The sequence below is a fragment of the Ochotona curzoniae genome, unplaced genomic scaffold (assembly GCF_017591425.1).
Source record: "Ochotona curzoniae isolate NIBS_2020 unplaced genomic scaffold, NIBS_Ocur_1.0 contig_2754, whole genome shotgun sequence".
Lineage (NCBI taxonomy): Eukaryota > Metazoa > Chordata > Mammalia > Lagomorpha > Ochotonidae > Ochotona > Ochotona curzoniae.
In genome coordinates this window covers 168309-195126 of record NW_024465582.1, presented here as the reverse complement: position 1 = coordinate 195126, position 26818 = coordinate 168309, and the positions used below count along the sequence as shown (strand labels likewise).

The window sequence follows — 26818 nt, the reverse complement described above, 5'->3', positions numbered from 1 at the left end:
GGCTGATGGCACCCCTCTTCTGCAAGCATCAACACTAAAATCCTAGACTCCACACCAGTCACCTGATGCCCAGAGGATGCCACCCTCGCCCTGCATGACCCATTTTCCAGCCACGTTACACATGCAGGAGCTGCTGAACATGGCCACCAGAGGGACCCATCTTCACATGGGAAGAGACACACAGTAAGAGACCTCGCACCTGTTGGTTTCCTTCTCCAACAGCCACACCAGCCACCCAGACCTGGATCTCCAGCCATGTCTCCCACATGGTGGCAGTGGCCAGAGTACATCCGCTGCTTCCCAGTGCATTAGCAGGAAGCAGTCCCACCAACGTGGGCCATGGCACCTCAACCAGTGTCTTTACCACCAGGCCCAGCTGCCCCATGACTCCTATCTCTGATCTATGATGTGACCTTTATACACCCTCCCCCTCCCCCTCTCAGTCACACACTCCTTCAGGCTCACACACACTCCCTCAGTCTCTCATACACACTTCCAGACACACACACACACACATTCTCTCAGGCTCACACACACACACACACACACACACACACACTCCCTCAGGCTCACACACACACACACTCCCTCAGGCTCACACACACACACACACACACACACACACACTCCCTCAGGCTCATATACACACCCTCACAGTCACTCACACATACTCACTTAGGCTCATGCACCAAAACCCTTACACTCATCACACAGAGCCTCAGTCACACAATATGTCCTTACAGTCTACTCTTGTACACACACATACTAGACCCTTCAGTCTCTCACACACACACTCCCTCAGCCTTATACACCCTCACACTCATACCCAGGCTCACACACATTACTCTCACATTCACACTCAGTATCACACACAGCATACCCTGTCTCTCACACACACTCCCTCAGCTTCATACACCCTCACACTCACACCTAGTTCACACATGTCATACCTCTCAGGTTCAAACATCATCACCCTCGCACTTATCACACACACCCCAATCTCGCACACAACACACCCACACACATTCCTCAGATCCGTACACCATCACCCTCATACACCAACACCCTCGGTCTCACATACGTCTAGTCTCAAATACACACCCACCCTCAAAAACACAGCCCTGCTCCTAGTCCACTCTCTCCCCAGACTCACATATACACTTAGCCAGTCTCACACACATATACACAGTATCACACACACACTTTCTCCTCAGGTTCATTCTTCCTGAACCCTGCTTTAAAAATTGACTTGTTTCTCCTCTCAAACTAGTATTACCTAAGATGAGAGGTTTCCAGTCAGAGAACCTAGCGTCAAATCCTTCACGATACAGCAGGAGGGGAGGCTTGGCTACATACTGTTCTGCTCCACTCTTGCCACAAACAGCACCGTGAGCTTTCCACTCCAATCAGTGCTTCCATCAGGTCTTGGGATGTCTCTATTGCTGTTCACATACCACAACATATAGCTTGCTTTATTCAACAACTCCATGTGAAACACATTATAATTTATAACAAGCCACTAATCAGCTAACTTTCAGAACAAAGTACTTGTTTATTGAAATAGGCAAAGGCCACTAATGAGTTATCTTAGGGAAGCACAAAAAGCTGAGCTCTAGGCCCTGAAAGCACCCTGAGTTGCGACGGGGTGAGGCTGCTCACAAGGTGAAGGAACAGGAGGGTGCGTGCCTCTGGCTCAGCAGGACTGCCGGCCGCTGGGACTGGCGCTGCACTGCGGGAACAGGGCCATGGTCTTCTTGAGCTCCTGGTAGCTCCAGTGCATCTGCTCCACCTCCGCCTTGTGCTGTGCCCGTGCTTGGCTCAGCTCCTGCAGCAGGTGCTCGTTGGTGCTGACCAGGGAGCTGGACAACGACAGTGAGGCAATGGCTGCTCTCTGCAGCAGTGTCTTGCCTGGCCATGTTGGCTGTTCCCAAGTCTACAGGCCAAGGTCTTTCTGCCAAGTCCAGGTCTACCCACCTATCCCTGTGGTCCAATCATCCCCTCCCCACTGACCATCACCCAACTGCCCCTGGCCTCTCAGGCCCAGCTCCTTATTGCCCCGTGCTGTGGAATCGAAGGTCTATGAGTAACATCTCCACCAGCACACCGTTCCCATGCTCAGGAAGACACAGCCACACAGCAGCACCTGCTGGGCCTTCATGCCATTGTTCAGTTTCAGAAATGGCGGCATCAAGCCAACTTGAGCACTCCAGGTCCCCAGGGTCCCCAGGTATTATCGAAGCACGTGTCCCTGTGTCTGTATAAGCTGGCATCAGCCCAAGCAAAGCCAAACTCACCACAGGTCACCTGTCTTGACAGACCTGCCATGCAGAGGCCCTAGGGCTGCAGAGCAAATGTGTGTAGCAAGCCCACAATGTCCTGCAGTGGGGCTGCTGACCACCCTAGCCTGCTGGACACCTGGCCTGACCTGGCCCTGCCCTGAGCTGTGGACTGCCATCTCCTTTCTTCTGTATGCCTCACCCACTCTAAGATCCGTGCCCACTTTGGAGACCTATGGCCATTCCACTGTCACCATGCTGCTCCAGACACCTGTGGCTTCACTCCCGAAGGCCAGGGCCTGGCTGCACTTGGACTAGACTCGACCCAAACCCATGTGTAAGCATGGCAGCCTCAGAAGTTGGGCAGAGGACCCAGGGCAGCAGCAGGAGCACTGACCACAAGCCCGCTTTCCCTGTGTGCTGCAGCCAGGCAGCTCCCATTGTCCTAGCTTCGGCTGGCTTTGAACCATGAGGCAGCTCGGCTGTGATACTCCACACTCAGGCCCCTCTCCCTTCCCAGCACGCATCCAGGAACGTAGCTGGGCTTGCAGTCACTGCAGTGAGGACAGGGACCGCCCCCGGCCCCTCTTCCCTCTCTTCCCTGCCTACATGGCAGTGACCTCACACCATCCACATCATATGGTCCACCCTGCATGTCCCCAGGTTGGGACAGCGTTTCCACAGCGTGCCTGACCTGTGGCTCTCCTGCAGCATGCGTGTGAGCTCCTGGATCTGGTCATAGCGCTCCAGGTGCTGCTTCAGCTCCACCACCTCCTCTGATAACCGCTTTACACTTGTCTGAAGCCCTGTGGTACAAAGGAGAGTGTGGCCTGTCAGCAGGGCCCGCAAGGTAGTTACAACACCTGGCGCTGCCCCCACCCAACCCAAGGAGGGAAGCACATCTACTGATTTACTGGCTTCCCAAACAGAAACGGACACAAACATAGCCACATTCACAGCTGACTGTAAAAGCATCCTGCTAAGGCCAGTCATCGGGTGGAGCAGGACGGTCACAGGCCATGTGGGCCACAGAGCCCTCCCAGCAAAGTATGACGTGACATGGTATCCCCTGAAGTCTAGTCTGCTTCCGCATCTACCCCAGGTCAAGGGCATGAAAGGGATTGTGGGAACTGGGCGGTGGTCTCCTGGTTCTAGGCTGGGAGGATGCCCCAGGTCCCTGTTAATGAAACAGCAAGAGGGTGGGGGCAGTGGCACAGGGGGTTCAGTAGCGGCCTGGGATGCCTGTTCCCACATCATTGTGCCTGATCCTTGGCTTCCAGTCCAGCTTCCTTCCAATATGCCTGGGAGGCAAGCAATGCCTCACAGACTTAGGGCCCTGTGACCCACATGGGAGACCAAGATGGAATTCCTGGTTTCTAGTTTTGACCTGATCCAGCCCAACCCTGGCTGTTACAGACATCTGTGGAGTCAAAGAGCATATGGAGAACCCCCCACCTACCCAGTCTCTGTCACTCTTTCAAATAAAAATAAACGTTTATTTAAAAAAATAACAATATGCCTTATTAAAAAATAGTCAATCACCATCCCCCTCCACCACCATCAACATCTTAGTACCCAATTCAAGAGGCAAGGACAATCTGCTGGCCCCAGCAGCTGGTGGTAGGACAGGACCACCCACCCAAAGCCATGGGGCAGGGACTTGTCCGTACACTGCCTGCTTGTGCCAGCAGGCAGGGCTGGGGTCTACACCTTGCATAGCCACTTTTTAGACCAGGGCTACAATTAGGTGGCCAGAGGCAACAGGGCCCTCCACTATGTACTGCCGAAGGGCAGAGGCTCTGAACAAGAAAGCAAGAATGCCAGGAAAGCATTCTTGGGAGGACTATGCCATGCACAGGCACCTGGACCTAAAACACCAACAAAATTTGAGCAAATGGCAAGAGCCCAGAGGAGTGGGGAGAGGAAAGGAGAGGCCAGGCATTGCCTGGATGGCACAGCTGAGCAGAGGTCAGCCAGGGCAGGGTGCACCCTCCGGCCTGGCCTCATGTGTCCACCAATGTGGGCACCTCACTCCTGAGGAGCCACACTGCCCCTGCACAGACTCACCAGTGATCTGTGAGTTGAGCACTGCAGAAGCCTCTGCACTTTCCATTTCTTGCTTCATGCTGAACAAGAGGGACTTCAGGCTGCTGTTCTCCTCCAGGGACTTGTCTAAATGTTGCCTCAAGTCGCCCTATGGACACAGACAACTGACACAGCCATGGCAAGCGCTGCAGTGCTCATGTCAGCCTCCTCCCTGGGAACACAGGGGCCACCAGGAGGCTTTTCTGCCCACACTGCTCTGGCCTGCAGGGATGGGGTGAGCAACCAGCATGCAAAGCCTGGTCATAGAGACCAGACTGAATGATGAAGGACAGTGGGGCAGTGTCACTGGGGGTCCAGGGTCTCTGTGGAGGTGTGCTGCTCGGGTTTTAATCTGCATACCGGGGATGCCACTGGGCACACCTCACAGGTGAGAGTGACACTTCAGGCCCCTGCTATTCCAAAATGCACGGAAAAGGCCATGCCCACAACAGGACCTGTGGCCCCACAACTGCAGGGGCACCCATCCACTCCCTTCCAGGTACCAGCACACACACTGACCAAGTGGCCTAAATGGGAAACTTTCCCAGGAAAGCATCGAAGTCTGTGCCACAGGCACTCAAGTTCAGAAAAGCTCCTCTGGCAAGTACCTCCCTTGATGGCCCCCTAGGCACACGTCCGGTCTCCTGGTAGAAGTTGGTCCCTATGCCTGGGATCATTCCTCTCAGATCTTCCTCCAAGGGCCTCCACACCACCTCCCTCTCCTGCCTGTCCTGGGCTAAGCACAACCTCTTGGTGGACATCTGTGCTGGGTGTGCTCCCCAGGGGAGGGGGCTGTTGGTCCATGAGCTGCATTCTGGGCTCCTGGGACAGTCCCTCCCTGTGGGAGGAGCAGCAGGGGACTGACCATGGTGCACCTGCCCAGCAGGCTGCACTCTGGACATGAGGTTAGGAGTGGCTTCCACCTATACAGTGCACTCTGGAGAGACGCCTTCCCTCCAGGGAACAAACGGGGCTGCTGATGAAGCTGTGGGAAACGCTAGTGTCTCCCTGGAGCACAGCCCTCAAGTGGCAGAGTCCTCCAAGCTCTGGCCCGGGCTCTTTCTCTGTGCTGGTACCAGCCATGGTGGCCCTGGAGAAGCAGGATGAGATGAGGCAGCTGAGCGCTCCAGACATTGGCCAACAGAAAGCTCTGGCTGCATTCACACGGGGCTCGAGACTGTCTTCTATAAAGAGTAGGTCAGGCTGCACAAACAGGGGAAGGGGCAGGTGCTCATGTGGCCACATAAAACGACACTAGTACAAAGCAACTGCCAGGCTCTGCTGGACCCTGTTGGTTACTGTAACTGCGAGGCTCTGCTGGACCCTGTTGGTTACTGCAACTGCCAGGCTCTGCTGGACCCTGTTGGTTACTGCAAAAGCCAGAAGAGGTCCCAGCTGCTGTTCCCTTGTGCAACCGTTGTGCACTCACCATAGGGTCATCACTCCCTGCACAGGCTCCCAGGGCCCCAAGCTTTTCCAGATGCAGGAGTAATAGGTACAAAGTGCACATAAAATATGTGTGTTCAGTGAAGGTACAAGTAGCATTTCACTTTTTAAAAAAGATTTATTTTTATTGGAAAGTCAAATTTATAGAGAGAAGGAGAGACAGATAGAAACATCTTCTGTCCACTGGTTCACTCCCCAAGTGGCCACAATGGCTGAAACCAGGAGCCAGGAGTTTCTTCTGGGTCTCCCACATAGGTGCAGCATCTGAAGGCTTTGGGCGATCCTCTACTGCTTTCCTAAGCTACAAGCAGAGAGCTGGAAGGGAAATGAAACAGCTGGGATGCGAACTGGTACCCATATGGGTTCCTGGTTTACACAGGTGAGGTATTTAGCTACTAGGCTACTGTGCCGGACCTGTGTTTCACTGTTTTGGGCATTAAAAATGAAGCCTGTGGGGGATCTCCAAGAGCATATTATAAAAAGCAAAGATGCCAGCTATTTTTCAAAGCTTAGTCAAAATTTTCTACTCCTGCTTCTCACATGAGGTGACTGTGGCTCCAACATCTTCCACTCCTTTCTCTCACATACACAAGTGACTCTGTCAGCCCGGGCTGTCTCAGATCACCAGTCCCATGATGTGACAACTCAGGAGGGCTTAGGCAGCCCCTGTGAGCTGCTGGACAAAGGGCTGCCATGGCAGGGTTCAATGTGGTGGCAGCAACCTCCTCTGCTGCTGAGTCAGACACAGTCCTTCACACAGGCTTGCATAATAGCAAGATAACAGGGAAGACTTCCAATTATCAGGAAAATCCCATCGTGACAAACTCTGCAGTCAAGGTCATGAAGAACTCCATGTGCTTATCTATGCTGTTCTTTTCCCTCCCACTGTTCAAGTTTATGCCACTTCATACGGCTTCCTTTGTGGTCACCTGCTAGGAGGACACAGACAAGTAACCCAGAGCCCTGTAGGTTCAGCTGGCAGCCTCACAGTCTCCTCTCACTCACGACACAACCCACGGCTATCAACTATCACATAGCTCCAGCCAGCCAGGGCTAGCCTGTGGGTAGCTCAGTGTCAAGCATCCAGCCTGCAGTGATTCCACAGAAGTCTAGGGATGACACAAAGACTTAGCTTGGATGGGGTCCATCCCATTGTCCTGTCATAGCTGCTATGAAATCAGCCATCAGCCCCTACACAGGCGGCCCCACTCAAGTCCAGTCCTGGGCAGGTGGTAAGAGAGGTAGCATGGGCCTAGGAGGATGGGTTTTAGTCCTACAGGGCAGCAGGGTGCGCAGCGCTCAGGACAGTTAAGGGTAGGCCATGCTACAGCTCCCCATTGAGAGACCAACATGGGGCCTAGCTCACCATCTCCTGCCGTGCTTCATGGAGTTCTGACATCACCTCGCTCATTTTCTGGGCATGCTGCTGCTGCTGGTCGGCAAGGTGGTTTTGCAAAGATTTGTTCTCAAGAGTCAGGAAGTTCACTTCTTCACTCACACCTGCTGACGTGTCCTGAGCTACTGTCAGCTCTGGAACAGATGACAAGATGTGTCTTGCTTGAGCTAGAAGTAAAAATGAAATGTTACCAGTGCTTGTACGTAAGGGTGAAACAGAAACATAACACACCCAACATATTTGAGGGACACACATGTGTGCCAGACATGAAAGGCAAAGGCACTGGGTCAGCTCCATTGGCCTGGAGAACAGGCAGCCTTAGCAGACTCCGTGTCTGAACAGCTCTGGGTGGGTCACTGTAGCCACACATAGCCCCACATGACATCCACCACATACACAGCACCCAGCCCAATCCCACTGCCCCTGACCAGCAGGACGAGTGAAAGACCCTTCTGTTCAACATGGGCCCTCCAAAGCGATGTCAGGAGGACAAGAGCTCCTGGGGTGTAGTGTTCTGACTCAGCAGGGGCACAGAGGCTGATACCCCTGAGGGCGAGAGCCCCAGGGCAGCCTGGTATACCACACCCCAGATCCTGTCAGAGGCCTATGGGCTAGTCCCAGCTCCCCTAGGAACACTGTGAGCCACCCCCAGATCCAAGACAAAGGAGGTATCCCCAGGGACTTAAGGACAATCCAGATGGAAGGAGACTGCAACTGGCCTGGCACCCACCACTCTCAGAAGCAAACCTGTCAACAGCCTCTCGAGCCCTGCACGCAGCTATGCACCTGGCTCTGGGTAAGGCACTGCTCACTAGGGCAGGCCAGATGCTGACACCAGGACATCATACACGAGTCTATGAGGGTGCAGGGGACCCATGCAGAGGACCCAACTGCTGACCAACCACACCCATAAAAGGAAGCGGTCTGGTAGCATGAGCCCCTGGGCCCCGACTCACCAAGAAATGCCTCGTTGCCATGTAGGGACTTGCAGCCGCTCCAGTACCTGTCCACCAGGTCAAGGATGGCTCCCAGGAAGGCTACCTCCAATGCAGTCCTTGTGCCAGGGGCGGTTGCCAAGTGTACTCTGGGAGACGGCTGAGGGGACAATCACCAACGTGGAGGTCACTCCACACGGCCTTCCGGTCATCTCTCACACCTCCAGCCTGGGGACCACAGCCCTGAGCCAGGTGAGGGACAGTGTCTTCAGGTCCACCCTTCCCTCCTCCCTTGGTGCAGACTGAAGCACATAGAAATCATGGTCACTGAGCCCAATCATGGGAGCACTTCAACACAGGTCACTGGGCATCCATAAAGGGGCACCCTCACCTCTCTGGCATCATTGGTGCTCTGGGCACGTGGCTCTTCCACCTCCTCTGATGCCCCCGAAAGAGAAAAGGCCCTGCTGCCCCTGCCTTCCGAGGCCTCACTCAGCCTGCTCAGCCCCTCCTCCAGGCAGCTCAGATTCTCCTGGTCCAAAGGGGCCTGGAACCTGCCCCCAGGCATCCGCCGCTTCCGGAACTTCTCAGGAGCGGGCAGAACACCAGGGACCTTTGGTGCCAACAGACTCGACTTCTGAGAAGAGGAGGCCAAGTCCCCAACATCCACAGAGTCTGTAACAAGAGAAGGCCCTGCCATACCAGGTCTTCCAGGGCCCAGCAGTCAGGCTTGTGTGCACATAGAGGGCAGTGTACAAGGTGTCCATCCCCCCCATAGTGCGCCACATGTGTCCACTCCATCAATTGACAACCACACCCAGACGCTGCCAGTGCAGTCTCTGTCACTGGAGCAACAGACCCCTATAAGACTATTTAGTTATGTCCTTTCCAAAAAAGGATTTATCTACTTATTTTTTGGGAAGGTTGAGGCACGCAGAGAGAGCAAGAGTGAGACAGAAAATACCTCCACCTGCTGGCTCACTTCCCAAATGGCCACAAAAGGAGCCAGGGCTGGCTGAAGCCAAGACCTCCATCTGGGTCTCTCCTATGGGGCAGCGGTCCAAGCATTTGGACCATCCTCTGCTGCCTTCCCAGGTACATTAATGGGGAGCTGGGTGGGAGTGGAGCAACTGGGCTTGGAACCAACGCTCCAAAAAGGGATGCTGGCCCTCATACCAAGCTTAATTTCTCTCAATGTTAATTTAAAAAGTATAGCTGCCATCATAACCCACGTCTATGTTGTAGTGCAAGCGAAGGAGAGGGCAAAGAGTGGTGGGGAAAGGCAGAGCAGGCATGTGTATGTATGCGCATCTGTCTGCCTGTGTGTGTGCTCATGCAGAAATGTGGCTTCCGAGCAGATCTCCAGCTTCCATGTACTCACTCCTCCCCTGAGATATCTCAGCACATTTCCCCAGTCAGCAATCCAAACAGCAAAGGACACACAGTGACAACAGACACGACACCATCTGCTGCTCACAGGGCAGCAGCAGGGGTCACAGGACTACCTGGATGAGGGGTGAAGTGGCCGTGTGATCCACACACATGGAAGGCCTGGAGTGCGCCGAACTGTGCGGGGAGCTCCCCACAGTGGTGGTTCTGGGGCTGTCTCCCCACACAGATCCCTCTGGAGCTGCCTTTCCTCTGGAAAGGTTCCTGGCCCTTCTTCACAGAATCCCCACACTGGTGCTGTGCCAACGGGTCTGACTCTGTTCATTACAAACACATTATCACATGTTACACTGAACATATCCTCCAGTCACTGACTGCCACTAAGCATACTATCCCTCAGCCCAGGACTGACATGGACAGTGGTGTCAAGAAGTTCCACAGAAGACAGAGCATAGGACACAGGACACAGCCGAGCAGCCACACATCAAAGTGCACAGAGGAGTCGCCAGATGGGTGATCCAGAGATTATGTGTAATGCATCAGGCGACAGCAAACCACACACGTGCACCTGTGTTAGGACATAGCAAGCCGCATGTGTGCATACCTATGTAGGGACACAGCAACACACATGTGTACCTGTGCTTGGACACAGCAATACACATGTGTGCACCTGTGTTAGGACACAGCAAGCCAATTATACCTGAGACAGGGGACTTATCTTCAAAAGCCAGCTCAGTAGCAGCAGGAGTAGAATCACATTAAAAAGGGGGCAGACTTGAGTTGTCTCAGAAAGAAGGCATGCAGATGGAGACCATACTCTGGCTGTCAGGAAAATGCAAACCTAACCTGTAGGGAGTTCCCCCCAGGGTCTGCAGGAGAAACCAGGCTGAGGGCAGGGCAGGTGTCCACGCTCTGCCTGTACCTGCTGCCGTGCACTGAGAACTCTCAGAAACTCCTCAAGGCATCGGCAGAAACCAAGCCAGATCTTGCAGCAGCCCTCCTGGACAGCCTGAACTCAGCCTTCTTGACCCCTGCTGGCTGACATCCAGTCTACCTCAGACACTAGTCTCTCCCTGGTATTTGGGGGAAATTGAAGATCAATAATAGACTCTAGTCCCAACTGCAGCACTCACAAGGAGACACAGATACAGTTAGCCTGGTCTGGCTTCCTCTCCAGTCTGATACAGCCCCAAGTCTTCTCCTATGGACTTTTAGTGCTGACTGGCACAAGATGGAGCGTAGGGACCGAGGGAGGGTCCTGGCAGCTGGCTCTGGGGATTGTCACATCTCACAGACCCCACCTAGGACTGTACAAAGGCACATGATACTGAGGGCAACTGTCTTGCACAACCCAGGGGATACTCCCACCTACCAGGGTCCACAGAGGTCCAGGTCAGCAAGGCTGCCCTGCAGGCTACAGAGTGACTAAGCAGAGAGAGATGGAGTGGGCTGGCAGAACCTTCTCTTCCACTACCTCCTTGGTCACCTGAGACTTGTAAGAGCAGCCTGTTCCAACACTGCACCCACCAACCAAGGACAGAACCCCGGCCAGCCGAGTGGCACCTGCTGACGGCCACCAGGGACCAAGTTTTGAAATCATGGAGGGAGTTCCTCTTCAAGAGGAAGCAGCCCCAGTCCCCATGGCTGGATATTCTGCCTCCTGGGCACACTGAGGGCACTCTCGGCTGCTTTCATCAGCTTCATGGGTCTACTCCCCATGTAGGGAACCCACCCCAGCCCTGGCATTCACCTTCAACCCGATGCTTTACCTCCTACCTCCACACCCCTCCTCTTCCCTGGCTCCCACTGGGCTTGGTTTTCTCTTTTCCTTTGTGCCCACCCCACCAAGTGTTCCACTTTCGCACTGCCTCGGGGCTCAACAAGTGGTGTCCTGGTGAAGTCCAAAACATGAGGGCCTGAAGAAGACCCTGTCTGCCAAAGTGGGCCTAGGGTGGCTGTGCACACCGCACACACCTGGGGTGCTGTGGAGGTCGGTCTCGCACTCCCTCTGGCTGGAGCTGCTGCTCCGGGGTGGATTGCTTAGGTCCCACTCGCACTCAGCAATGAGGTTCAGGACGGCCTCATCATCAGCATCCATGACCAAGCACTTCTTGGCAGAGGTATCTGTGCACCGGGCTTGGGAGGGGAGGGGTCTGCAAAGGACAGGACAGGCATCAGAGTCTTGAGGTGTGTGTAGCGGAGGGGAGCGGTGTGCAGCCACTGCTGGCAGGAGGCCCTGTCTCAGGTGAGCAAGGCAGGAGGGGGCACTGAGTGTCCCCTAATCTAGGTAAGTGAGTTCTGCTTATAGCATCCAAGTGGGGGACCAGGACTGTACCAGGAGAGCAGCGACCTCAAATACAGCTCAGGCCTGGGGCAGTGGAAGCAGTGCTCCCTGCTCTCCAGGGTTGGCAATGCACAGGTGTCCAGCCCACAGCCCGTCTGAGGGTGCCTCTGACCTTGGAGCTCTTACGGCAGCTGAGAAGCTTTCCCTTGAGTCCACTGAATCCTCGGAAGCAAAATGCAGCTTTGAAGCCTTCCGCTCACTGTCTCTCACAGGACGATCATCTGAGGGGAAAGGCCACAGGGCCCAGTCGTTCACCTGGGTACAGCCCCTGGCTTCCCCAGTGTTCCTCTGCACCCCCTGTATGTACCCCCTGGTCCTCTGACCAGCACCATGGGGAACAGGGGGCACACAGAATCTTTGTGGGAAGGCTTGTCTACCTCTGCTCTAGAAAAACGTCCTGAGACATTGAGACTAAACCTCACCAAGAGGAAAGCAACTGTCCAATTACCCACAACAAGAATGGCAACATTTCTGGAAAAGCCCAACTTCAGCACTTAGAAGCTGCTGAAGCTGACAACTCAACATAGAATCCAAGTATGGATCCCAATAAGTCACTCCGCTCTCAGCAGGTTTCACGTGACAGTGATCCTGGAGCCCTACACTGAAGCCCACGGCTATGCTCCCAGGAGACACTGCAAATGTGCGGCCTCTACCCTGGCAATACACCAATCACATGGGTGCACACGGTGTCCTGAGGCAAGCACATAAGAGAGCCCAAGTAGACAGCTTACCTGAAATGAAACTGGGGTCACCACTGGACAGGGATGGGGGAGAAAGGGGCCACTGACCCTGATTCAGACTCTCCCACCACCACAGACCTGCTGCTTGGACTGCCTGGGACTTCCTTCAATCATACTGAGGAGCCTGCAGACACCTGGGAAGTGAATTGGGGCCATAGGAGCCTTCTCCCAGGTCTTCCTCAGGGATTCACTCCCCACCCACTCCTGCAATTTGGCGAGAAGCTGAGATCTTTCTTCCAGCCTCCTCAGACATACCCAAGATGGAAGGAAACATCAGTCACACACAGCCCTGACCTGTCCGTCACACAGACATGAGCTCTCTCTCACACAGCCCTGACCTGTCCCTAACACAGATATGAGCTCTCTCTCACACAGCCCTGAACTGTCCCTAACACAGACATGAGCTCTCGTTCACACAGCCCTGACGTCTCATACAACCTTGACCTGTCCCTAACACACAGCCCTGACCTCTCTCTCACATAGCCCTGAACTGTCCCTAACACACAGCCCTGACCTCTCTCTCACATAGCCCTGAACTGTCCCTAACACACAGCCCTGACCTCTCTCTCACATAGCCCTGAACTGTCCCTAACACACAGCCCTGACCTCTCTCTCACATAGCCCTGAATTGTCCCTAACACACAGCCCTGACCTCTCTCTCACATAGCCCTGAACTGTCCTTCACACCATCTTCACCTGCCACTTCTACACAAGCAGTACCCACAGAAGTGCCCACTGGCTAGGATGGAAGAACCCCAGGGTCAGGTTTCATACAACCTAGGCCCTGTGCTGACCTCTTGGGAGTTGAATCTAGGCTTAGTTCCATCCTGCAGGTACGGCAGGTGCACAGCCCAGTCTGCAGCATTCTGAATCCTTTGTCTCCACGTTACCAAGTTCCTGTACAAATTTCACACCAGCTTCAGCATGGAACACCCACTATGGCTACAGGCTGTCCCCAGGTTGAGCCATAGGTCACCTGAATAATCACCGTGGCCTGCTCTCCCCACGCCACCATCAGGACCTGACACTACAGCACTGCCGAGATTCCCTGGGAGAACACACACTGCCAAGACTGAAGCTCTGCCCCCAGCTTGCTCTTGCTGAATATTCAGCTAAGATGCCCACACCTCCCACATGCATGCTGGGTACCCCTCTCCCACATTCCTTTTCGTTGACCCTAAACTTTTGACTCCTGAGCACCTTCATGTCTGCTCTGTGAATTCCTTCCCAATGTGGTGAAGGATCTGGGCCACAGCCAGACGATCTCAGCCACATCAGTGTGGCTTCGTAAATAGGCCAGCTTACTCATGCCCCATTCATCTCCTGCTGCTGCTGTTTGCCTAAAATCAACATGTAAATGTCACTTTAAAATGTCCCTATGAACCTGAACTGGCCAGAGAATTCCTAGCATAGGAGATGAATGTGTTCACCCTTTGCTGGTGGCCTGGCTGTGAACTTGTATGCAGCCACCTAGGCTCCCGGGGTCATGCCAGGACCTATCCTGGGACACACATCCACCTGCACGCACGGCACTCTTGCAGCCCATGTCTACACATGAGCACTCAGGCGAGGCCCCACAGGCCCTGTCCCCCAAGGCAGCTGCCTACAGCACAGAAGCCCGACACTCTTGCCCTACCCAGCTGCTGCAGTCGGGGCAGCATGTGCACCACAAATAGGCGGTAATCGGACTCGCTCTTCACCACAGGGTTCAACCTAAAGTCCACGTCCCGGAGCTCTGTCAGGCAGTGGAGCCGGAAGACTTCAGACAATGAGGAGATTGAATTGTAGTAGAGATTGAGGCTTTCCAGTGCAGTCAGGTACTGAATGCCCTGTTCATAGGAAAACACAGCAGGTGAGCTCACACTTTAAAGACGAACACAGCAAAGCAAGCCATCAACAATGTGGACAACATCCCCATCTATCCACCCAGGAGAGATGTTCGAATCCAGACTCTTCTACCATATCTGCCATATATGGCGTCTAAACAGCAAGTGTGCCCAGGGCAGTTACAGATGAGCAACCAGAGGTTGTGAGGTCACAGTGCCTGTCCTCGTCCTTCTTCCTTACTTTACTGTCTCCTCAGAAATGGCCACTCCCTAGCCTCCTGTGTGCTAAGGAGTTCTGACTTCGCAGTACCATCTTACAAGCAAGAAGTGTCCCATCCAGGTAAGCACACAGAGCCTTAAGGAATGCACACTGCTCTCCAGCAGCCACCCTCTGCTGCACAGTGAGTTGCGAGGGCAAGTCTGAGGCGTCACATGCACTGGTTCTCACGGCACGGCAGCTTGCAGGTGACTTGCACATCCCTGAATCTGTGTACAATCCCACTGGGCATTTAAAGACTAGGAAGCTGAGTACAGACAAGTCCAGTCAGATGGGAAGCTGCCTGTGATCCTGAGGGGCGGGGAACTGGGGCCCCATGTGAGGTGTGGTCTCTGCAAAGCCCACACAGGGGCTAGTGTATGGATTTCTCTACAAGCTGTGAAGTCACATGGACTACCGCCCCATGACAGAACAAGCACCCACCATTTAACAGCAAGAAACCTGCCAAGGCAGGATGCGGGGGGAGGGGGGGAGGGGGGTGGTGGCTAGGCAACTTGTATGGGTGGAGAGTGAGGAGATGTGCAGCCCCAGGCCTCTCATTTCACTCCTCTGAGGACTCAATCACGTCCATCAAAGGCCTAGGACAAAAGGTGACACACAATGCTGTCACAGAAGTGTGCAGCTTGCATGCATGTTAAGTACTTCACCTCGAAGATGGCTTTACCATAAATGTATTCTCTGCCAATTTCGATAGTGGTAAATTTTCTTTCATGAAACAAACCTAAAACTTACCTCCAGACTAACCAAGGAGTTGCGGGAGAGATCCAAAGACCTCAAACCTCTCAACTTCATCAGAGAAGTGCCCAGGTGAGTAATTTTTTCCTGGTAAGTTCCAGGAACAGACAATGACTGAAGCTCAGCTAAAAACAGAAAACAGACACTTCAGTATTTCTTAAATTGAAAATAAATAAAAGCTCAAAATCTTAGAGTGGGTCTGAAGCCCCAACTCCCTACCCTGAACCCGGACCTTCAGTACCTAACCAGGCTCCTCACCCTCTGCACCCTTGGGTGCTACCCCATCAGACTGATGTGCCTCACCAGTAGATGGTGAGGTCAGCTGAGCCAGCACTTCCCTCACTCCCAGATTTCCTGAACCTGCCATGGCCAGCACAGACTACAGGATGGACCTGTGGCCCACCTAGCTGTGACTAGGTAGTACTCATCTTTCTCCCATCAGCAGAAATCAGCAGCCAGCACTGTCGGAAACAGCACCCAGCAGGCGCTGCATGAGCACAGACAACTTGCAACACAACAATGGCTGTAGACAGGAGACTCAAATAAGAACTCATGACACCGCATAATTACTCATCTTTAAAAAGGAAGAAAATTAATAACAAAACTAGCAACAAGGATAGAGAATTGAACAGGAAACAGAACTCACAAAGGGCAGCATGGATGAGTACCAACACCCACACAGGAAGGAGAACTCAAAATGAAGTGGTGGAATTAGATCAAGTTTAGGTATACTAGAATTCTTGTACCCCTGCAAAACAACAATGTCTCTTTATTTTTTTCTTTAAGATTTATTTATTTTTACTGCAAAGTCATATATACAGAGAGGAGGAGAAACAGAGGAAGATCTTCCATCTGATGACTCACTCCCCAAGTGACCGAAACAGCCGGTGCTGCGCAGATCCAAAGCCAGGAGCCAGGAAGTTCCTCCAGGTCTCCCATGTGGGTGCAGGGTCCCAAGGCGTTGGGCCTTCCTCGACTGCTTTCCCAGGCCACTAGCAGGGAGCTGGATGGGAAGTGGAACAGCAAGGACATGATCCAGTGCCCAATGGGATCCTGGCAGTTGTGAGGTGAGCACTCAGCCACGAGCCTATTGTGCCGGGCCCAGTGCTGTTTTAACTGTCTGCTTGACACACCAACCATCCCAAAAAGCAGCTGTCACTCAGCTCTCACATGCGTGCCACCCTTTTCTTCACAAATGAGTGGAAGGACAGAGTATCCTTGCCCCACTGTGGACGCTATCGGACTGACCACTCCAGGTTCTTCTAGGTGGAGAGGTCCACAGTTGAGCATGAATCTATGTGTATTTCTTCAGGTACATAAACACTGCCCCTATTTTCACACAGCACTAGCCTCCACTTAGTGTTTCTGAAGAACCTAGGTGTTTTCTGCCTTTTGTGATCCTTCTTTATGGCTCGGCTGGGGGCTGTGTGAACTCCAGGCCTGATAGTCTACGTAACACCTGGCAGGACACGTAGGCAGACCACTCCTCAGGAAGGAGGTACCTGGTGTTTGATAAGATCCACCGCCCTATAGCTCATCAGTTTGTACTTTTTGAAAGTTGCTTGTTTCAAATCCACCAATAGAAGCGTGCTAAATCATGACTGTATAATTAATAGCCTGAAATGTATAAGAACTGGGGGGCTCTGGCTCTCGTGCGCGCTTTTTTTTTTGCCTTCCCTGTGGATCCTGCAGCAGCCTCCGCTGCGGCTGCCCCTCCCCCAGTCCAGCCATGCTGGGCTGGGGGAGGTGGCTGGGAGACCTAGGTCAACCTGAATAAACCACCTTTATGCCTCAGCACCGACTTCAGACTTGATGATTTTCTGGGGATTTCAAAATCCGGCACAACATTTCTTGTGTGGGAGACAAGAACCTGGACTGCAAATTAATGCATTCGTTGCCCACATCAGCAACCTAACATCAGTGATGTGCCAGAGACCTAAATAACAAACTGAACTCACAACGGATGGCTCAAACAATTGGACCACTTGCCTGCCTGCATGGCTCCGACTGGAGAACCCGGCTCACAGGACTGCAGCACCCCAGCTCACAGCGGGACTCAGACTGCAGCACCCAGCTCACAGGGCAGCTTGGACTGTAGTGTCCAGCTCACAAGGCGGTTTGGACTAGAGTGCCTGGCTCACAGTCCAAGCTGCAGCACCCAGCTCACAGCTACGCCAGCTGCAGTCTAGGCACTGCAGGCCTGTGGGCAGTGAGCCACCAGACAGCAGACTTATCTCTCACTCTCTGGAGCTCTTCTAGATTCATAAATAAACATGATGGGGAGGGTGTAAGGGAAGTGAAAAGAATAAAAATAACAAACAAGTGAGATTTGAAACCAAAAAATACACAGGAGAAAAATAAAGCCAAGACCTCCAGCAAGATGAGAGGTGGACTCTCAGGGTCCCCACTAACCTCCATGGCCTGCACCCCAAGCCCCCTAACCTCACTAGAACAGCAGACAACTAACGAGTTCCAACTGAGACGCAAGTGTCAGAATATGGGGGTGAGCCTCAACCGCACTGGCACCTCAGAGAATTTCAGGGTGCTCAGCCCCAGTGGTCAAGCTGGATGGGGGTCTTTGAGGAGGCCTGTGGACAGTAAACCAGTGGGCGGAGATCCAACAGTGCTTCTTGTGCCATTTATAATAAATAAATATTTTCTAAGAAGGAAAATTGAATAACTTAAAGCTTCAAAACATAAAACTGAGGACCGGAGGTTCCTGGCACAATCTTCCAGGAACGAGTCAGATGTGGGTGTGAATTCCACCCGCAGGTGGAACCGACCTGGCCCCAACCCCGACACTAACACCAATCCCAACTCGGGACCGATCCCGATCCTATAATCCTAACCAGAAACCAACCCCAACCCCATCCCAGGACTGACCCTGATCCTAACCTTAACCCAGAACCAACCCAAACCCCAACCCGGGACTAACCCCAACACCAACCCTAACAGGGGACTGACCCCAACCCAACCCGACCCTGACCCTGACCCCAACTCTAATCCCAACCCTAACCCGGTACCGAACCCACCTCAACCCCGATCCTAACCCAGGACCGACCCCGATTCCAACCCCGACCCTAATCCGGGACCAATCCCAATCCTAACCGGGAACCAACTCCAACCCGGGACCGACCCCACCCCGCATCCGGACCCTACCCTAACCTAGTCCCCGGCGCACGGGCCGGGGACAGGCATCGCAGCGCACAGGTGAAGCCCAGCCCCGTTCCCCGCTCACCCAAGTCGCGGTGAGGCGCCAGGCCGCTCTTCTCCCGGATCTTTTCCTCACACAGAACCAGCCGCGGGACCGACGCCATGTTTTCAAACTGAACGCCGCGCGCCACGCCTGCGCAGTGGGGTGGGCGGAGCCAATAAGGCGCAGGGGGAGGGCAAAAGGAGAAGAGGCGGGGCTTGCAACATGCGGTCAAGCGGAGGGGCGGGGCCTAGAGTGCGGGGCGGGGCCAATGGACGGGGGCCGCCGGCCGCCTTTGGAGCCTGTCGCGGGCGCCCAGGCCGGCGCCCGGGCCGCACCATTAGCCAACCCTTCCGGGTGGGCAGCAGGACACCGCAGGGAGACGCTGCTGCCTGCTTGTAGACCTCGCCCTTGGGTTCCCCCTCTCGGCCCCACCCCAGTGGAGTCCCCTTCTAGCATAGGTTGGCTTGTCGCCCCCAGCCCTCTGGGTGTACTCCCACTTGGACCACCTGGCTCAGCATGGGGACATCAGGGACGTTTTCCCAGCACCCTGTTTCCCCCTCACCTCTGTGTTCACACCAGGTCCTCTCCCCCTCACCTCTGTGTTCACACCAGGTCCTCTCCCCCTCACCTCTGTGTTCACACAAGGGCCCACTCCCCCTCACCTCTCTGCCCACACCAGGGACCTACAGTGTAGCTGTCCATGTTGCGGGCTTTCTCTTAGGCAGTGGTGACAGCTTTTGAACACTCAGCATGTTCAAACAGTCAGACCTTGGGGTCCAGTGGGCCCTGTTAGTCATGTCCCAGAACTCAGAGCAGGGACTGGGGATGTTGGGGCAAAGGCTGACTCATGGCTGGTGAAGGCACCAGTAGTTCCGCCTGGGTGTGGGGCAGCTCAGCAGCAGGCTGCCCCAGTAGGGAAGATAGGTGGGTGGCACTACACTGGCTCCTGGCCTGCCATCCTATCCTCTTTCAGAACTCCTGGGATGTCCCCACATCTGCGCCTTCCTGGGAGTCCTCTAGTTCACCCTTCCCCAGGTGTTGTGCAGTGCCTGCCTTGCCCCAATCTAGAGCCTAAGCCCACATCCCCACTGGAGGGGCTCCCCTCAGCTTTCTAGAACCCTGCAGGGAGGCTCCCGGTCCTTCATCCGACCTGCAGACTCCCCAGCCGTAGGGCCAGGGGTGCCATAGGCACACGGGGAGAGACTGTTGTGTCTGTCCACTTTTCAGGACAGCGTACCAAGGCTGGGAGCAGCCCTGTGGCCTGCTGGGAGTGTCTGCAGGTGCTCTAGGCTTTTCCTAGGCCCTGCTGCATGTCCAAGGCAGGAAGTCACAACCTTTAAAAACCGATTAGGGCTTCACAGGTGAGCAAACACCACCTTGGGCCAGCTGCAGTTCAGATACCAGCACAATGGCCTTTGAAGTCCAGGTCCGGCAGCCACACCTGGCCCCCGCCCCCGGATACTCCTGATGCTCTGACACACACTTCCAGACCGCAGTCCTCCCCTCTCCCCAGAACCCGAGGCAGGGACACAGGAAGGTCAGGCAGGAGGTGGATGGGTGGGCAGGGACTCTCCCAGGCACGGGCCGACTCCCACCCAGCTCCTTGGACATGCAGCTCCCCTGGTTGTCCTGCCGTGTGCCTTGTGGTGGGATGGGAAGTTCAGTGTGTGTTCCTGTGTGAATGCTCTCTTCTGAAACTTCCCCAGATGGATCCAGGAGTGTCTCCTCAAGGGCCCGTGGCCAGGCCATGTCCCTGCACACCTCTGTCAGCCAGGGTCCAGGCCCCTTTGCTGGTCATGGCAGCTGTGCAAGCAGGAGATCCCGAGCCCAGACTGGAAAAGTGCAGGTGCGGCCCCGCAGACGCCCTCCCATGCCTCCCAGGTCCACCGTGTTCTAGTGAAACTGTGGTGCGGTCTTGGGACAATTTGTGCCAAGGCCTCCATCTGTTTTTGTCACTCTGGGAGTGTGGATTATAGTCAGATTGTTCCCAAAGACTGTCATCTCTTCTTTAAAGTCACATTGGCTTGTTTGAACAGTAGAGGGTTACAAAGGGCTCTCCCAGCCCCTGCTTCACCCCAAGGCAGGTTCCAGGAGCCCCACCTGGATCTGCCTCAGGGGCAGCAGGGGCCCCAGTGCTGAAACTGTCATGGCCATGGCCTCCTGCGCATTAGCAGGAAGCAGTGGAGACCTGAATGGGCACTGGGTTCAGGATGTGGGCCCCACTACAGTCAGCTATGCGTCCTTCTACTGGTGATCTGGCTGTTGGGCCGGCAGGGAAGTGGGATCCTGGTTCCCTACATAGCCCCAGTGCTGAGTTTTACCTGACTCGGACGAGGGCTTCCCTGCTCCCACATCAAGCCGCCCTTTCTTGGGACTCTTGCATTGGGTGTGGAAAGGTGCAAGTGTTGTGCCGGTTTTTGAAACCCCCAGATAATCATCAAGTCTGAAGTCCGTGCTGAGGCAAAAAGGTGGTTTATTCAGGTTAGCCTAGGTCTCCCAGCCACCTCCCCCAGCCCAGCATGGCTGAGCGGGAGAGGGACAGCCGCAGCCGAGGCTGCAAGGATCCACAAGGAGGACAAAAGAAGCGCGAGCCAGAAGCCAAGGGAAGAGACGAGAGCCCAAGCCCCCCAGTTCTTATACATCTTAGGCTATTAATTATACAGTCATGACTTAGCAGGCTTCTATTGGTGGGTTTGAAACAAGCAATTTTCAAAAAGTACAAATCGACGAGCTATTGGGCTGTGAATCTTATCAAATACCGGGTACCTCCTTCCTGAGAAGTGGTCTGCCTACGTGACCTGCCAGGTGTCCTGCCGGGTGTCACGTAGACTATCAGGCCTGAGGTTCACACAGCCCCCAGCCAAGCCATTAAGGCAGAATCACAAAAGGCAGAAAACGCCTAGGTTCTTCACAAGGTGCACTCTGCTGATGTGGGTTCCTCCCATGTATCTGCACACAGGGGTAGCCACCTGTGCCTACACAGGTACACACAGACACGCAAAGACATACAATACACAGACATGTACACATACTGCAGACACACACCTGCACGTAGGGCAGCCATGTGTGCACAAACATGATATGCAGAAAGCACACACATTCATATGTACACAGACATGTGCATATGCACACACGGGCACACATAATTATTTACATCTCTTTCTCTCTGTACACGCCTTCTCACTTTGCCCTGCCTTAGTTTCTCATAGTCACGTGACCAGATGCTCAATTGTCTCCCTGTGGGCACTGCTCCCTGTCCTTGTGGGGCACATGCAAGGCCAGGCACTGTTCTTCCCCCTGGGCTGAGCACAAAGACTCTAATCCTGCAATGAAGAGGCCTGGGCACAGGTGCTTGGGGCAGCACTGCCCAGCTGGGCCTGTCGGTGGCATTACTGGGAGAACCCTAGGCTCATCCCCCAGGGTCCTGTGCCCAGCAGAGGCTGATAAAACCCCAATTAAACCCCCGTCCATCAGCTGCTTTGCTTTGCAATGTCAGGCCTGGGAGGGGCCTTCCGGCACAGGGAGGGGCAAAGGCTTTGAACTCGGGGAGTGGGGGTGTCTGCCCCAGGACAAGTCTGAACGCAGAGTCATCTGGGACTGGTGTGGGCAGGGACGGGAGGGCAGGAGCCGGGCATCAGTCACCACCCGATCTTGACCAGTTGGCCCAGATTCTGCAGTAGACACAGCTGGGGATGTGGTGAGCCGCAAGGACCGTGCCTGGCATGCCAGCCTGGGGTTTGAACCTGGGGGCCCTGGTCCTGCTGTCCTGGCTGTGTCCCTACTTGGTCACAAGCCAAGGCTTGGGGTCCCCCACTCCCCAGAACAGCAGCAGTGGAGTCCCAGTGGTCAGCCTGCAGTGGCCATCTGTGCGCGCCCCGTTCTTGGCTGTGCTGTGGACACTGGTGGCTGCCTCCTCTATCCTGGGTAAGCCCCTGCGTCGTGCGTCCCTGTAGTGTGCCGGGGTGGCCTCGGGCTGCGGCCAAGCTCTTCCACAGAGAAATCTCTTCCCACACAATGCCGGGGCCCAGGAAGCAGAGAGCTCCTGAGCCAGCGCACACAGTGTCAGGTGTGAGCCTCCTGCCTGGCTGCGCAGGCACTGGCTTAGTGCAGGCAGCCTGGAGGCAGATGGCGTCTGAACCAGTGCACAAGTGTCAGGTGGCCTGGACAAACTTGTCTACTCAGAGCCCAGAAGAGGGAAGGGGGACTGCAAAGACTCTACACCCACGCCCTGGAGGCTCGGGGCTGAGGTCAGGCCGGGCCAGGGCTGTTCTGGGGTATCCAACCTGTCCCTACCCCTCTCTGGCTTCACTGGTGGAAGTGCCAGGGCTCACATGGAATTCTCAATGTGGGGGACTCGGCGACTGGCTGGGAGCCCCAGCACTGCAGGGACTGAGGCTTCGTGGACGGGGCAGCCTGAGGGGGCTGTGTCTAGTGAAGACTGAGCTTCACAACAACCTGAAGCACTTGGGGTGCAAAGCTGGGACCATGTAGCCTCCCCATGGGCCCCTTGTTGCCCCGTCGACACAGATGTCACCCTGCTATCATGCCATTTCTGTCACCATGCAACGCCTGGCCATGAGATGACCACACCCCATATAAACAAGGCTGCTGGGTCTTGTTCAACCACACTGTGTCCTGGGGGCACACAAGGGGCTGAGGCTCAGGCTGTGCTGCTGTCTGCAGACCTGCGTGGAGCTGATCAGGGCTGTCCCCTCCCTGCGTGGCCACGCTGTCTTCTCAGCACTCCAGGCTGTAAGGTTTCAACCCGGCAGGGGCAGGGTCGTGAACACGGAGTCAGTCACCCCCCAGTGCCCGGAAGAGGGGTGTTCCCCAGCAAAGAGGAGGCTCATCGGGTCTATGTTGTAGGTCAGGTTCTGTGTCTGGCTGTACTGCCGTGGTCCTGGAAGGCAGCAGTGACCAGACTCATGAGGAGCACACTGTGAACAGGGGTCCTTCTCTGTTTTTCAAATAATTTAAAAAAAAAAGATGTATTTATTTTTATTGGAAAGATAGATATACAGATAGGAGGAGAGACAGGGTGGAAGATTTTCTGTCTGATGATTCACTACCCAAGCGGCCGCAATGGCTGAAACAACACCGATCTGAAGCCAGGTCTCCTCCAGGTCTCCCACGCAGGTGCTGGGTCTCAAAGCCCTGGGCCGTCCTTGACTGCTTTCTCAGGCCACAAGCAGGGAGATGGATGGGCAAGGGGGACTGCCGGGATTAGAACCAGCGGCTGTTTGGGATCCCATGCATTCAAGGCGAGGACTTTAGTTACTAGGCTACTTCACTGGGCCCTCTCAAATGATTTAAAAAACCAGAAATCAGAACCACAGAGAACCCTATGTGCCCGAGACTCAAAGCCTGAGAAGCACCCACTGGGCCTTCAGGGCCGAACAGATGAATCTGAGGTGTGCTTGGCCAGGGAGGCACCATTTGGTGCCCACATGGGATGCTGGGGCCAAGGTGGCAGCTTTTCACGTTATGCTATGGCGCTGGTCCAGAGAAACTGCCAATACCCCCCAGCCTTCTCCTAGGGTAAGTAAGTCCCTCCTGGGGACGACAGCTGCCCAGCCCCTGCACCATCTCCAAACCCCTGGACCCCAGGCACTCGGAAGCAGCAGGGAGGTGTTCAGTGATATTGGTTGAGACTAGGACAAACGCCCCCGCGTAGACAGCAGGGGGCGCTGCCCGCCGCCTTCCTCCTCCGCTGGCTTAGGCAGGTGGCAGAGGGCAAGTCTGCTGCCACCCCAGGATTTCCCTAGGGCTAGTGGCTCCTATTTTGGGGGGAGCTTCTGTCATGGGGACGGGCCCTCCCGCATTCCCAGGTGCTGCCTGGGACGCGGATCTGGCTGGCAGGTCACACACACCCTGTCTGTACTGTAGAAGGTTCCACCCATGGGTTCTGTGCGATCAGAGCTGGTGAGGGTCCCACCATGCCTACCCTGGGGGATGTTGGAGGCTGAGAGGCAAGAAGCACGGGTCCCCCGCAGCTCCTGGCTGCAGCGGCCAGTCTAGATGGGCCCCTGCTTAATCCATAACTTGGCCGCACACTGTTGGGCTCCAACAGTGCCTGGACGGAGCAGAAACCTCCCTGGCAGCAGCTGCCTTCCTGCCCAGCTTGACCTCACAGCAGCCAAGAGCAGCCTCACCTTTCTTCCAGGTGTTGGGAGCAGAGACGGTCATAGACCTCACAGATGATCTGGGACTCATGTAGACACTATATTAGCATACAGGGCAGTGCATATCCCACGTGTGTTTGGCACATGGGTTCCATGTGCTTTTCCATGTGTAGCTACCCCTAACCCTTCTGCTGGGTCCATGTCTGACAACCAGCTAATAAGCCATGGGAGAACCCACTAACTTCTTGCTGGTGTGTTCACAGGTCCCAGGGGTGATCCAGGGGCAGAAAACTTGGGGACAGCTCAAGAGACTTATTTGGTGCAAGACTAGGGGGTGCTGTGACCTGGAGTTTGGCAGCAGGCAACTCCAGCAGGGCCTGTGCCCGCAGTGGCCAGCAGTGCCAGTTGCTGCTCCTTGTTGAGAGAGGCCAGGCCCCAGGAACTCTTTCTGGGAGGTATTGGCCCCCAGCTTCCCCCGGCTGCAGGCTGGAGGGTGTGGCCCCTAAGAAGGTGGCAAGCTGGCCCCAGTGGCTAAGGCTTCCTGGGGAGGCAGTCTCAAGGTTGCTGCCCAGATGCCACCCCAATCTCATGCCCACTTGAGTGCTTATTGGCCAGCGGTGTGCTTCTATTTATAGCTTCTTGGCTCTGTCGACCAAAGCTGTATAACCTGCCTGAGACTCCTCTGGGAAGCAGGCAGGGGTGTGTATCCTGGAGGAACGCACAAAGGGAGACATGGTGAAAGGTGACACATTTATGCCCCTGTCATAAGCAGTGGCTGTGGCCACAGGACACGCCTGCCACGGGCTCTGGGCTCAGTACCAGGCCCTGTGTATGCACAGCTGGGGGTCCCTCTGCCTGCCGTGCGCGTGGCTGTAGCTCTGTGACATGATGGGGTCCCTCAGGCCTGGGCTCTGGGCTGTTGGCCCATGGGGTCCCAGAGCCCTTCTCACCTTCCCTGCGAAATCGGTGAGTGCCAGGCCCAGGAGGAAGCCCTTGGGGAGACCAGACCTTGTTCTGGGGTGGCTGCTAAGAGGTTGCCGCGATTTACAGGAACAGACATAAAGTTCCTAGCTCATGGGCTTTTTATGGAACAGCTTTATGACCGTGCACTTGACATGCAGTAAACCACACAGAGCATGTATACGGCTGCCCGCCTGCTGCACCTGCTCTGTGAGTCATCGCTTTCATGGAACTGCCAGAGCACCCTGGCCAATGGCTTCACTTACAATAACTGCATTGAGGTGCAGCCTCTCTGGCCTACTGTGCTGGTATCAGCAGAGGGTGCCCCGCTGCCTTGCATCTTGTGAGGGGCTTGGCATAGGGTCCTGCTCCCTACTTCACACACGAAATGATCGCCAAGCAGTCCTCTCCCTGGCTTTCTGCTTGCCATGGGCTTGGAGTCCCCTCTCTCTGCTCAGTTCTGCATCTAGCAGTTTCCCACGAGTCCACCTCGTCCACAGCTCACAGACATGCCAGTCGATAGTCCAACTCTGCCTCATGTGCTCTGCAGTCTCCTCTACTGGCACTGACCCCACAATAAATCAGGCCCCAGTCCCCGCGTCTCAGCTGGACCTGAGAAAAGAGCCCATCAGTGTGGTCTTCATGTGCATGTCCATATGCAAGCATGGCACAGTGATGACACATGTGTGCAGGTCAGGGTGTCTGTGTTGCCATCCCATCACAGACACTGTCGTGTATGTCTGGGCACAGCTGACCACACTGGCCAACAGAATTGCAGGTGAAGGGCTGGGCTATAGGGATGGGGGCATCGATCAGGCGAGTGCAGGAAAGTTCTAGAAACAGGCCATATGAGGAGGGAGACTATGGGCAGCACTGAGAGACTACCCATGATGTGTGGGGGCTGGCCATGAGGACAGGTCACTGACGGAGACCCCCTCCATGGCCAAGCCTGTGAGGGGAAATGCCCAGGGTGCTGATGGGAAGGGTGGTCTGGCCCTGGGCAGACCCTGTATAGGAGACCCCACTGGGATGATTGGATAAACAACACTGGCCACCCCTCTCCAGCGCTGGGTTCTGGGGCCTAGGACAGA

General features: G+C 55.0%; 1 protein-coding gene across 10 annotated transcripts; it reads right to left on the bottom strand.

The window, feature by feature from the left end:
* Window positions 1-1528: 1528 nt before the first annotated feature.
* CEP72 (centrosomal protein 72) lies at window positions 1529-18781 on the bottom strand. Of its 10 annotated transcripts, none has more exons than XM_040977351.1 (12): window positions 18688-18781; window positions 15447-15574; window positions 14248-14440; window positions 11984-12092; window positions 11502-11680; window positions 9644-9844; window positions 8530-8846; window positions 8160-8298; window positions 7174-7370; window positions 4344-4470; window positions 2971-3082; window positions 1529-1859 (listed from the first exon to the last, which is right to left on the bottom strand). In XM_040977351.1, the coding sequence occupies exons 1-12, from the start codon at window positions 18764-18766 to the stop codon at window positions 1694-1696; spliced, it is 1947 nt and encodes a 648-aa protein (XP_040833285.1). In that variant the 5' UTR covers window positions 18767-18781; the 3' UTR covers window positions 1529-1693. The 10 variants fall into 10 exon arrangements, with proteins under 10 accessions (XP_040833285.1, XP_040833287.1, XP_040833286.1 ...); XM_040977353.1 differs by having other exon boundaries at window positions 1529-1729; XM_040977352.1 differs by having other exon boundaries at window positions 8530-8831.
* Between the last annotated feature and the right edge of the window lie 8037 nt (window positions 18782-26818).